At 43.0% G+C, this 13815-nt stretch overlaps 1 protein-coding gene across 1 annotated transcript in view; it reads left to right on the forward strand.

The window, feature by feature from the left end:
• CHCHD3 (coiled-coil-helix-coiled-coil-helix domain containing 3) overlaps positions 1 to 13815 on the forward strand; it is a 1467811-nt gene that overhangs the window by 911377 nt on the left and 542619 nt on the right. Inside the window, exon 5 of the mRNA XM_069629626.1 lies at positions 11560 to 11643. Within this exon, the coding sequence (XP_069485727.1) occupies positions 11560 to 11643 (84 nt within the window). The remainder of the gene's footprint in view (positions 1 to 11559; positions 11644 to 13815) is intronic.

Raw genomic sequence — 13815 nt, forward strand, 5'->3', positions numbered from 1 at the left:
CTACAAGGCTGTTATCCTGAAGTGTCCAAGCTGCCTCTCTGATAAACTCAGCATCTCCGGAGGCCTGTGATCCACCAGAGGTAAGGAAATGTGCAGACTTGAATTACAACAGTGCTGGAAGAAAAGAACCAAAAGACAGGCCTTCTCTGTCTATGCTCCAAGACTCTGAAACCTCTTACCCATCAACATCAGACTTCCCCCGTCACTTCTACAGTTCAGCCAAGCACTCTTGAACTTCCTCTTCAAGACTTGGGTCCAGACACGCTGCACTCCTCACCCTACACTCCTCAACCTACGTGAGACTGTGATTTGCTCCCCACGGTCTGTCCCCCTTCACCCCCATCCCCATGCTGCCAGTTCCCCACCATCCCCTGTTAGCTCCCTGCTCCTTTTTTTTTCTGCTTCCTACACTGTGTTCTTCCCCCATATAATTGTAAAGTGCTCAGTTGCTTCCCCAAACTAGATCCACGCTCATTAAATAACCTAAAAATAGTCTCTCAGGTTTGGTACCCCCTCCCCTTTCTCACACACCTTACCTGCACTTACATCCAACATTCCCACAACTTCCTCGGTACTCTGCCCCACCTTCAGTTCGATCGCCTGGTGTCTGTCCACTGCCTCTCCTTCTGGCCTCACCAAAAAACCCTAATTCTTTCCTCCTGAATGTGGGGCTTTTATACTCCGGTGTGTATAGATATTGACCTTCTACCCCTTCCCATTGGCCCCACAAATCACCTGCTTTATTTGGCTAATCTTCCCTGAGCTTTCATGGCACCAAGTTTCAAAGTACTAAATAAACCCCACTCCCTCCCTGTAAGCTGGAGTTCTTCCTGTTTTCGCAGCTCGGGGGTGCCCGGCTCACCGGGGTGGCCCCTCTACGCCCGGTGAAGGAGGCCTCTGTGCGGGTCTAAGTGTGTAGTCAGTAGAGTGAAACGTGCAGCTGTCTCATTTGGTGCCATGTGTTTTTGATCCAATGGTTTCTAGATGCTGGAGTTCTGAAAATCAACGGAAAAGACCTCGGACCATGAAAAAGGCAGTTGGCCATGGTGGAAAATACAGCAGTACCAATATCCACCCAACAAAAGGCATGGTGTGGGGCGGTGGGGTCAGGGACTCGCCTTACCAGCACCCCCCCTTCCTCACCACACCTGGTTTAGGATTGACTCTGGCATAAGCACTGGCAAGCTGCCTATGCCAGTTTGATGGCAGGGGGGGAGGGGAGTCCCTGCTCCCGCTTGACAGGGTTAGGACCCTGACACTGTCGCAGTGTACTATGATGATTTTCTAGTGTGGAGTATTCTGAAAAGGGGGATCTGGTTAGAAGATCTCATTTTGAGATGGAACTACCTGCAGCCCTACAGATAGGAGTGTATCAGCCAGTTTTACTCCCTAAAATAGGCAAAAACTACCAAAAAATTAAAATGGGCAGAAAAATACTCCCAACATAAACTAGGAAACGGATACATAGAAGCTTGTGCCCCTGCTTTCACCCACACAGCTCCGTGGATATGGGACCAGTAAGGAATGTAGTACCACAGGAATAAACTACTATTATAACTGCCTGATCAGAAGAAGTAAACCTGTATCTTTTAATGTACATAAATAAATAGGTGCAAAGAAATGATTACAAAAACATTTTGTTTTCCAGATAAAACATATTTTGACTTGCTTATAAAATACTCTAATTGGGAATTGGACTGAAATGTATACTACCTATAAAGTCATTTTACTGCCAACTTTATAAAACGCTCACACTTCTAATTCTTGTCTGCAGCACTGGCTACCTGCATTATTGTATACTAAAAATCAAGAAAAATGAAGCTATTCTACTCGCACATGGCATTCTGTCACAGCCCAAATCTCCTGAAGCCGGTCTTATCCTTTAACCAGAATGAAGGCATTTCCAGATGTGCAAGTCTCGCCAGTTCATACAGCCAAACATCACACTTCGTAACCAACTTCCATTAGCATGTAATCTTAGTTGTCACAAGTAATCACCCGGTTTAACTATCAGTGGTGCAGACCAGTCACAGGTCCTTCAAACATATAGTATCTGAAAGAATAGGCAAGATTTTAAATGCTCCACCCCCAAAGCTGACTAACATATGGGCAAAACCAGACCACGAAGTGCTAAAGTACCCACGTCCTGCCTACACTTCCAACAGGTAATTGAGCCGCCCACACATAATTTTGACATAGTTTGTACTGATTAATATACATCTGTACCTAATCTAGCAAATGTTTCTCTCTCGAACATACCCTAATAAAATGGACTGCATTTAGGATTCTATCTGCTGTTGGCAAACCCAATCCCTCCGCTCATTTAATCCAAGAATAATGGCCACAAACAGTATTAAGTATTGTATTAGTTACATTCGCTGTCTGCTTTCCAAATTTAATGTTTTGACTACCTTAAAGTACCTTTTTGTCATCCAAAAATGTTTGGTTACTCCCAAAGTGGAAATATCCAGGCCCTCTTAAAATTGTAGGCAAAGCACTTTAACTGATTGTGCCCATTATACAGGCAAGGACTCAACTCACCTTTTTATCATGCATACTTATTATTCAATCTTTCGTATTTTGATGGTTAAACATCAGAAGTGCAGTGTTCAACATGTGCACTGCTTAACTCCCCGATCTTTTCCATCTTGTCCAATGACTTCTTGTCAACATTAGAATTGACCACTTTTTAATGAGTAAGCACTGTGAGAAACCTCAGGGTGTTCTCCCAAGTAGACCACGGGGAGACCCTTATTCAGGTGTCCAGGGGAGGGCTGGCGCTCTCAGATCCCATCCCTGGGGTTGGACGAGTGAGAGAGGGAGGATCACCTAGTTAGGGGGACCATGGTTATGCTCAGGGGAATGCCCCAGATGAGACGCGGTATTATGCCGGGGAAGAAGGAGAGGAGGAAAATATACTAAGGGCCTTTGTAGGCTATAATATGTTTACCAACCTCTCCAGCGTCCATCTTGCCCAAGACTACCGTCCCCTCCGTATGTAACATAACCCGTAGATTCCCACACCCCGTGGTATGCAGAAACCATCTCTTTTGGAATCCCTGCTTTCCAGTTCCCTATCCGAATACTCCGTTAACCCTGAAAATCCCACAAATCCTGTCCTTCTGATTATCATTTTCCGAAATCCCAATTTACTGTGACAGAATGCGCTCATTCCTACAATCCCCGATGTTCTGTCCTGCACCACATTTTTGTCCATTTCACAAAACCTCTCCATTCCTTTGTTTTCAGTCTCCCAATCAACCCCCTTCTTACAATAGCACTGTTTCTCCATTCTATCCCGTAGGACAATAGGGCATGAGTAATGGTTTACGGATTTGTAATAACGATGCTTACCTGACATGTCCCGACACAAAGGTCAGGCAAAGTCAGGAAATTAATTCTAATCACCGACAACTGACGGCCCTTCCTTTTCCTCAAAGGGATAAAAGGTGGAGCAGGAGAGTGCAGTACGAGCAAGGCTAGAGAAAGGCGAACATGGCAGACAGCACGTTGAGACGGCTAATATGCAGCAGTTCAAGAGAAGTAGAAAGCCGGGAAGCGAGAGGGTGCGGAGGAGAGAAGTGATCTTGGCCTTTTTTTCATCCCAGGCCCACGGAATCTTTGTGGAGGAGAATCAAAGACCGCGAACAATAGCACAAGTGTCCTGCTGCAGCTGTCAATGGTACATGGGGCAAGCCTATGCTGATAAGGTGGAGCATAGGAGACTTGCGTGCCCTTGGTACTGGCCTTGACTCCAGAAGAAGCTAAAGCCAAGCAGTTCATCACAGCCTGTGAATCGAGGGGAAAATCGATAAGCACAAGGCTGTCTTGAGTAGGAATCGCCAAGTGGCAACTTTTGAAAAAGAGCTGATGAACTATAATTGAACTGTAAAGAGTGTGAGGGTGTGACCATCAGTGAGGGAAAGCGGCACCACGTGGGTGATGACTCAAGACTCTGATTGAGCCCCATGTGAGAAAAACTACAAGTACGAAAAGGCCAGCGAAATAGGTCAAAGTGGTCATACATCGGGTCAAGCAAATTCCATGTACAATCTTTGATTTACAAGCACTGTGAAAGAAAGGGAAGTGAATCCCACAGCAACTGAACATTGATAAACCAAGGGAATTGAATCCTGTTAAAGTCGAGAGGGGTCCGAGCCCAAACAAGGGAGATCCAGGGGTGAAGCAGTCACCCAACGTTTAATGAGAAAAGAATAAGAGATGCAAATAAATACTATTGAGAAAGCAGATAAAGCTCTCACCTGAGTACTGACTCTCAAGAGAGGTCCGAGCCCACCAGAGGGAGATCCAAGGGTGAAGTTTTCATCAAAACGTGGCGAGCAACACGAGAAGGGTCATCCCATAAGAGTGGGACCCAGGGGTGAATCTTGATCACCCTAGCAAACTTTAATTTGTTTAAGGTTTGTTTAAGGAACTTTTGTTTTTGTTATTGAACCACATCGAGTCCAAAGGCAATAGACGTTCAAAGTAAATGAGAATTGGTCATCAACATACCTGAGAACTGCCATTGGAACAGTCGTCTTGTGCTGTAAAAGCCCCAGACAGTATTGTGTGCTCCAAGCTCCCATCCTACCTTGTGCTAAAACATTGGGGAGGGAGTCCCAAACCACCCCATCCTGACTTATTTAAAGACACCTTTTTTTTTCTTCTTAAGAACTATCCTACACCCCTTTTTTCTATAGTAGTTGTAAGGTTTGGCAATGGGTGTCTTAGTATAGGCCCTTCTCATTTTTGACACAACACCACTAGGACTGCCTTATTTTTTGTTTGATGGTTAACATTGGTTTCCATCTTGGAGTTAGGTTTAGATTCTGCGTTTTTCCAACCTGCACACCATTTTTATTGTTCAATAAACACCCTTGAACATGTTTGTGTCGGTCTTACTTGTGTCACCAAGAGTTTCTCACAGCACATTGTCTTTGGAGTCTGCTGGAAGATACTCCTACGCAATTAAGCTGCATATTATTCTAAGTATGTGCTGTTCAACTTTTCCGAATTTGCCACACACCACAAAATTTGCATGGCATAAACTATTGTCAAAAGAAACTTGGCCTCTTGTGTGCAGGATGACAAATCTGGACAATTGACCCCCTTCTCCACAGAGGGGAGCTACCCCCTTTTGAGGCTATGGTGGTGAGCCTGCTACACAAGACCCTCCTTAGGGGTCTGACCAAGTCTGACCTCACTGGGAGTGACTTCCCTCTTGGGGGGGCCGGACACAAGGACTCCCATTCCACGATTGAAATCCCATTACAAACTACCCTGTCCGCTTATATGGATGTTGGAAAGACTTTGACCTCTTCTGTAATTAATATATTCAACAATGATCCTTCTTTGTATCTATTGGCTTCAAGTAATACTGAGCATCGCCAGAATGCCATTTTCATGGAAGACGGGCACACTTCCTGTTGTGCCAATGAATTGTATAATGAGAGAGTGGATTGTGAATGGAGGACACTCCTATGGAAGGAGGAGAACAACCTCTATGCAGAGGCGAGCCTCTATAGAATGGACGTCCTGGAGGGGCTGAGCCAGCAGCGGCATGAAGAAAAGTATACCTGCTAGCTGAAGGCTGGACGGCAGGTATCTTGAGCGAGCAAGCGGCTTCAATCAATGGGAGAGAGTGGACTGGAAGAGAACCATCTTCTCGGTAGCTTGACCACTGAGGAGCAGTGGTGGGCCTAGCTCCCAGCAACTGACACCAAGACCAGACAGGAAAGGAGCCTGAGCCAGCAACGTCTTTCCCACTGAAAGGTACTGACAGGTAAACAGAAGCTACCAACTTGTGGAGGCGAGCAAAGCCTATAACTGCTGGGATAGCCGACAAGAAATATCCAAGAAAAACAGCCACAAGTCCTATGCTTAAATAAAAGGAAAGTGAATACTCTGCAGCACGCATTACGAAGTGCATGAAGCCACGAGAACCTGTATAACCCGAGCAGACAAATGTCCTAAGATAAATCCTCTGATTGAGAAATAAGATATTTTGCCACAGAGTCACAGGACTCTGGGAAGTCCCAACGACATGAAGGTGGGAAAGAAAGAACTGTGTTTTCAAGCAATCCTGCAGGGATTGGAACGTTTAAAATTGTTTTCTTTTTCATGGGGGAAAAGTGAAACCCAGAGCGTCGATCAGGCCACCAGATAACATTCATACTAGGCTTTTTTACGCATGAAAATCATGCAAATACAACAGCTTTATTATTGTCCTGTGTACACTTACAGACACATTTAGAGCAGAGGGCAGTGCTGAGGTTAGGTTACTTGACAGAAACCAGAACACTTCTTTTGATTTTTATGTACATGTATGTAATTGTAAGGCATGGAGAAAAGCCTCTGAAACACATTCATTTCTCTGTAGCCTTTCAAAAAAAGAAACTGCATACTTTGATAAAATAAATGGTTTCTTTCCATTCAGCTTCTGCTGTATTGTGTGCAGATGCTCATGCAGCAAACAGAAGTTCCTGTGCTGTGTGCATAATCATGCGGAGGCAGAACATTTTTACATTTTTAATTTAATGTACACTCTTGTAAAAAGTGTGTAAAATGAGGAGCATCCACGGTCTAGTTTACATACATTCAATCTTGCAGTCAATGGAGTACATTGTTGTAAATGGTCAGTGGCAGCAGAGTCTTTGCTCAAGGGTGAGTGATTGTCATTAAACCAATATATATATTATAGCATCTCAAATATTCAAGACTACAGTTAAAACATCAACATTTGAGACTTCAGGAAGCCCAAGCGCTCTTCAAAAACAAACAAATGAAAGTCACATTTGTAATTGAAATAGAAACTGCAAAACCTGTCCCTCGGATAATCCAGAATGGTATTTAACTTTATGCAGCGCTTCATACATGGTTCGTCCAACATCTAGGCACTGTGATTATTGTACCTCAGTCGATATTCGGTTTACCAACCTCTGAAGGATGTTGGCCAATAAGATAGCTCAGCCGGTTGAGCGCTCGCTGCTGCGATCTGTGCGTGATCTGTAGTTTGCAGGTTCGAATCCTGGCATTGGGCAACTTAGCCTTTCATCCTTTCGAGGTCGATGATCAAGGAGTACTAACTGCAGTTTGGTAATAATTGTAATAAATATGTTCTATATACAGCGCTTTGCCAAAAGCACTATGAAAATAACCATTTGACCGCGAGATTAGGTATAGAATTTAGCATGGAGTCCTTGCCCCTCTGCATTGTTATATCATAACATTGGCATACCATTAGGTAGTAATAGCTCCAGGAAATTGGGACTTTTATTAAACATCTAAAGACAATTCTGTTATCAAACCTCAAAACACACAATACAATTAATGTTTGCTTTACTATGTAATTGGCTATATTTTTGTGTTTTCAACATTTAAATATATACAGGAGAGATCATATGGACAGACCTTAGAGAAATAATGAAAGGTGTATTCTGTCACATTGCAGAAAGCTGCTGCATGGTAATGATTTCCATTCATTTGTTGGACACGTCGGCTGGATGTGACATGCATTTTACTCTCTTGCAAAGGAGAAGTCATTTTTACTCTCCTGAAATCACATTTACTCTCAAAGTCTAAAAATAGGGAGTAAAATTCTCTTCTCCCACTTCAAAATCTTATCTGGATGACTGGCGTCGATCATTATATTTTTACCGAAAAGGATTTGATGCAAGGAACTTTAATACTGAGCAAGTCAAGTGCAAGTTGGACCAGGCAGAAACTCATATTGAGACTATTATGCAAGCCTAACTTTTTCCTTTTATTTAGATGTTTTCTAAAGTGGTAGGGCGAGTTAGCGGGGTAGGATTTGGCAAGTAGACTTATTGATTTATTATTTTAGACTTGATGTGCACCCTTAGCTTTTTTTTTGCTAGGTAGGGAACCTTCCTCGTAGTGCTATGGCTAGTTAGGAGTTTTGGTTATTTTTAATTTGAATAAACATGAACTTTGACCCCATGTAGTCAATCCTGCTACTGGTTCACCACAGCACTACCTATTCAAATGTAGCAATGATCCAGCTAGTCCAATAACTTTCTACATGTCAGTCCAGAGTAATTTTCGACCCACAAACCCTCTCCGGTGTTTGTCTGGCCGTGCATATTTGATGGTGTAGTTTAAATTAAACTCCAGAAAATTCATTACTTGACAGCTTTTTAGTTAAGTGAGTGCATGCATTCAAACAAGTTATTGCTTCTTATTACCCAACCCCCACCCCAGAATCATAGGCTTATCTGTTTTCTTCCAGAGTATCAATGTCCTCTTAATAGGCAGCTCCCAAAGCAGATAATCTTTGTGATCATTTTAATTTTTTTGTACATTTAACCACTCATGTCCTTAGGACTTCTGTCTTCCTTTATTTACACTACATTACTAAGAACGTGACGCACACATTCTGTTCACATGTACCGTTAACTGCACTTATTACTGTGCATATTGCATGCAGCAGTTAAAGGGTTCATCCTAACCTATAGTTTCAATTCAACAAGCCACACCCATCAAAAGCAAGGAATTGAGGTTCTCATAGATGCTAGTGAGAACTTTTTAGAATAGTGTGATCAAACCCTACTTGGAAGAGTCACAGGTCTTCCAGTTAAATATTGCAGATACAATAGACAGTATAATTCTTGAAAGTGTCCTACCGTTTCTCCCGAGTGTTCTCTATAAAATCTGTAATCTCGATAGAGAAGAAAAGAAGAATCCCCCTGAGACCACCTACGCGACTCCACAATGTCCAGGTTAAAATCACGAAGGAAGTCCAAGGGAAACCCTCATGGGGGGGGAAAAAACCCTGGGCTGAGCTGCTAGGGAGCACGGGTCCTGTGCTCTCCTACACCAGGTTTTGTGAAGTGTAGACCGTGTTTCCGTTCTCCGGAAAGGATGTTGGAAATTCCTCTGTTCCGCTCAGCTATATGAGTGGTAAGGGAGAAGTAATTATAACAGAGGAAACTAAATTTGTCACAAATCCAATCGACCCAATCGACCCTATAGGGTCCTTACCCTAAATAGAAGTGGTGAAAGTATTAGGTTGCAGTAACGAAAGACGAACACTCAGAACTCCGCCTCATGTGAGATGCTAATATAACAGAAGCAAAAAGTATTGACTCTGACTGAACAGTGATAATATTAAAAGTCGGCCAACTCAAGTGAAAAGAATGAAGAAATGCTAACCTGAAAGTCTGAATTCTATCGGAAAATTAGCTGCAAAGGATTGTGGGAATTCTAGTTCCAACAATCTGACTTTGCCACAATCACATCTACAAAAACAACAATTTCTGAATTGCCAAACGCTGTCCAAAGAACACCGACCCACTAACTAGACGAGCCGTTTAAGAAAAGAAGACCAAGCCTACCCATGAAGTATGAAAGGGGACCTGACTGATTCGAGGACGGAGACCTCGATTCAGCGGTGAGCTGATCAGCCGAACGGATCCAGAAGATAGGGTCTGTTCGAGTGCTGGTTTCTAGGAATCAAAGAAAACAAAAGCGAGTTAGAATAGAAAAGCAGAAGGCAGAAGTTTAAGAAAGAAATGCTACGTAAATTCAAATTCCCTGAAGCGAAATTACAGAGCGTCTGGCAATCTCTAGAAGAGTAGCTACACGCCATGATGTTCGTCTTCCATCCCTTAATACTGTTGACTTCCTCTGTGGTGGGCGTGGCTTCCTGTGGACGCGACGTCTCTTCCGCTGCTGCAGTCTCGAGTCTGTTACAGTGACTTGATTGCAATGCCATATTGGAAGGGATTAAACTAACAAAACTGTTCTACTTGCGCTGTAATACTGATGAAACCATTACAAATAGCTTGCCCAAGTATTAATAATTATCTGGTGCCCATTTATTGTGCCAGCTTCTATGTTCTAGCTGGAGCGAGTGATAATGCGTCCTTACTGTTCTGCTAGTTACCAACGTGTCTGAGATGTTTTTATTCAGTCGCACAGGTCTGTGCCCTATGCTACCATACCTTCATCGCGTGAACCGATTTGAAGCCACATTTTCTTGGTACTGAGAACGTGAAACAGCAGTTTGACCCGTTCAAAAGTCTTCAGGAATCAATATACGCATTCTCATCCATAAAACCCATGTAGGCGTAACACATTTCAGACATGTATGCAGAGCCTCAGTTCATATCTTGCAGTCTAGTTTTATTAACAAATTAGGTCTGTAACGTGATGCAACAACAAGCTGCCAAGAGTAACTGGGACAATTTGGCCAAATCAGCCTTTTCTTTATAGACCCGGCCCAGCAAATCCAATAGAGAGAAACAGACATTTCTAGAGAAATCGACACACTTTATAAACTGGTTTTATGTTGTCTCTGATTACAGCATTTGTAATTTGGGAGCTACAGAAAAAGACCTGTAACTTTGCACAGTTCACGTTTATAATGGGTTTAAAACCCCTGTTTGTTTTTTGACTACACATTTGAATCCTAGTACGTGTTCCACAGCATTGATTTTAGTTGTCCTGCTTTTGTGGGTGCAGAAACATAATTTGTACAGGCAATGGATGTATTTACCACTACAAAGCTACTGAATCCCCTGAAAATGTCGAAAAAAACATATGGTAAATTGCTAGAATTTCGTCTTTACAAAAATTTCGTACAGCTGAAAATGTCAAACAATTATACCATACTATCCCAGTATAGTGAACAGAGGTTGCAGGGGTGTCACCCGCTCCTTTGTTCGCTATAATGTGATCAGGGGTCGCAGGGATATCCTCTGGCTTTCAATGCATTGAAAGCGGGAAGGGAGAAAAATAAAGATCCCCCTCCATCCCCGTAAAAGAGCTCTGCGGCACTGGTTCCCATCCACGGGAAGGGAACTGGTGTCACAGGGAGCCGGGGGAGTTGGCGGCACACAACGAAGTGGGCCGCCCAAAGGTAAGTGGGGAGAGCGGTTAAGGGGATGTGGGGAAACTAATGCGTCATTATACCGCGGCATGCATTTCGAATTCGACTTTTTAGAATTCGTAATATGGAGCCACAGTGTAATCACGTACTTCCAAAATCTGAAGCTGCTCTTACAAAAAATAGCATCTATAAACAGCTGCTGCCGCATGACAAATGTTTGTGCCCATTATTACACATGTGATCAAGAAGGAGTGTTGTGCCTTAGTAACATGCCAGACCTAGAAATTGAAATATGACTGGCTGTATTTTTATCGCTGGCTGTAATTACCCCTGGTGCTATTTACCTCAACTGATAATTGTCTACCTGCTGGAAAAGTGTTCCACAAGAAGTTTTTTTGGTATCAATGACGGTAATAACCCCTGGCGATATTTAGCCTGTTGATTGGTTCATGCCGTCTTTGGTTATGTGTAATTGAAGTATCACTGGTAGTATTGGCCAATGAAGCTGGAATGTACTACTGGCAGCATGTATTACGTAATTCGACACATTATGTTTAGACCCTTTTGTAAAGATTGGACTGTCTTTTCCCAGTATTTGTTTCAGGAACACTCAACCAAACGTTTGTAGGATGCAAATGCAGGAGCAGCATCACCAAACTGTTCCTTTTTTCTGAGGTGTATGTATTTATTTTCCTTTCGTTTTTCAGGCTCAGCTGCTAGAAGAGAAGGAGAAACAATTAAAGAAGCAGGAGGAGTACTACAAGGACCAGATGGCTAGGCTGGAAGACCGCGTAAGGACCTCTTATCATTTTAATTTGCGCTGGTACTGGTTCATCGTGCAGTGTCTGTATACGGGGTCTTGCCACCGTGGGGCGTGTTCGTCTTGGCTATGTAGGGAGCACCTTTAAAGACCTGTTGCCAGTCAATGTAGCAATGAGCCCGTGGGCTCTATTCATCTCCATCTGTACTGTAACCTCTTTCCCATTAATGATAAGCAGACAATGCTTGAGATGCAGGCATGGCGAGGACGGCACTTCCCACTGAGCCGAGAGCTGCAGCAGACTGTTCTTTTATGGAAATGGTTTGTCACTTATGATAGTCATGAATGAATGGTAATATAATACATAAAGTGTGGCGCATAATGAATGTTCTGACCTGGGAATCCTTAACCGCAAACTCAATTTCCATACGCTGCCCAGCGCTTGAAAGAAAAACACATGATGCATAATAATGCTTTGCCCGTGTTCACAAAAAATATTATTTGCATTTATTATTTTTCCTGTTCTTCGGGCACCCTATCTCTCTTTGGAGCGGCCTTATTTGCAAATGTGTCAAAATTGAACACACTCGCATTTGTCCGCTTCTTTCCAAGACCTAGTGTGTGGTGTTGTCATATGCCTGCCAACGGGTGTTGGTACATCTGGGATACAGTGTATGTCTAATTAAAGAATTACAATTGTTATTTATACACTGTTTATATTAGCCATTGTTTTATTTAATGTGCAGCAGGATCTTCCATTGCACACGACTGAAGTAGAGTTAAATCTGGCTATTAACTTTTGCATGACATGGAGGGGCAAGCGTGCATACAGAATAACCGGCCAGTCCACAGATACTGCAATCTCTACACAATCTCTTCCGCATTTCGAGCAGAAAAGAACTCTAGATTTTGAGTACCCTGCTTTCGAATGAATGGCCAGTAAGATTGGATTCAGTAGTCTGACCAGTGGAGCGGACCACCAGGGAATCCTGACCACAGACCTGTAAATAAAGGAAATTCTGGAAGCAATTAAGTCTTGAGCCTTACCCCCTTTTCCAAAATCCCAAATTGTATCTTATTGGGTCTCATATGGTGCAACTTTCTTACAGCCCCCCTGACGCTTAAGGAGCTCAGAGAGGTTGGGTTTGAGTTTCTAGGTTGGAGTGTGAAGATAGTTATCGTAGAGGGGTGAGAACCAATATTGCTGTTGCTGCAATATTGATGCTTGCCGATCAGAATAAACTTGAACACGGGTAAACGTCTGGTGTAGTTATACGCACAGTGTTACAATGAGAACTGTCCTGGGCGTACTCCGGAGTGGGTATTCTTGGTGTCAAATTTCAGTTTGTTTAGGTGCCGAGCCAGGGTTCAAGCATATGCCTTCCATGTGTTTTTAGGCTTTGCTTAAGAGTGATTGGCATTGAGTGTTTCCGTGTTAGGGCAGGTTGGAGAGATGTCTGTCAGGGTGGATGGCTGTAATGTCAGTTGGTAGTTCGTATTGGCTTTGGTTGCGTCAATGCCACTCTCCATCGTCTCGGTTTATTATATGGTGCCACGAAAGTCCGGGATCTCCTTCCCCTACAATGAGTGTGGCGCACAATAAAACCGCATTTATTTATATCATTCAGGTCCTTTTTGATAAGGCCTTCAACCCGTCTCACACACAACCTCAACAAATACCCAGTGCTACAGTGGTCTAAGAACCAGGCCGGTGTGTATTAAGAATATTTATTAATTTATTGAAGTCAAATTAGAACACCCAGATTACATCAGCCACCCATGTTGTGGCAACGCAAAAACAAAATGGCCTGGTAAAGTATCCACATGGAGATGACACTAGATTATACAGTACAATAGTTTCCTTTTACATCACACCCAATTCAAGCAAAGAACAGTTCGAAGCACACAAGAATAATGAACAGAGTTATACTTTTATCCCAGAAACCCTCACCCGCCAAACATCCACTAGGCTTGGCTCTTTTGAAAGGAAGGCAGTGTCAGGGAGTGGGAATACAAGGGGAAAATCGTTTTTTAGGTAGTGCTCACAAAAACAATATGGGAGACAGAAAGGGAATGGGAAAATTCGTTTTTCAGAGCACAATGGTAAAATCGTTTTTTAATTATTTAGCACCACTGCTATGGAAAGAATAGATAGAAATGGGGAATTCGATTTTCTTACACTTAAAAGAACAGGCAGGCTTTG

This window comes from Ambystoma mexicanum, chromosome 12 (assembly GCF_040938575.1).
Source record: "Ambystoma mexicanum isolate Mex_15411 chromosome 12, UKY_AmexF1_1, whole genome shotgun sequence".
Lineage (NCBI taxonomy): Eukaryota > Metazoa > Chordata > Amphibia > Caudata > Ambystomatidae > Ambystoma > Ambystoma mexicanum.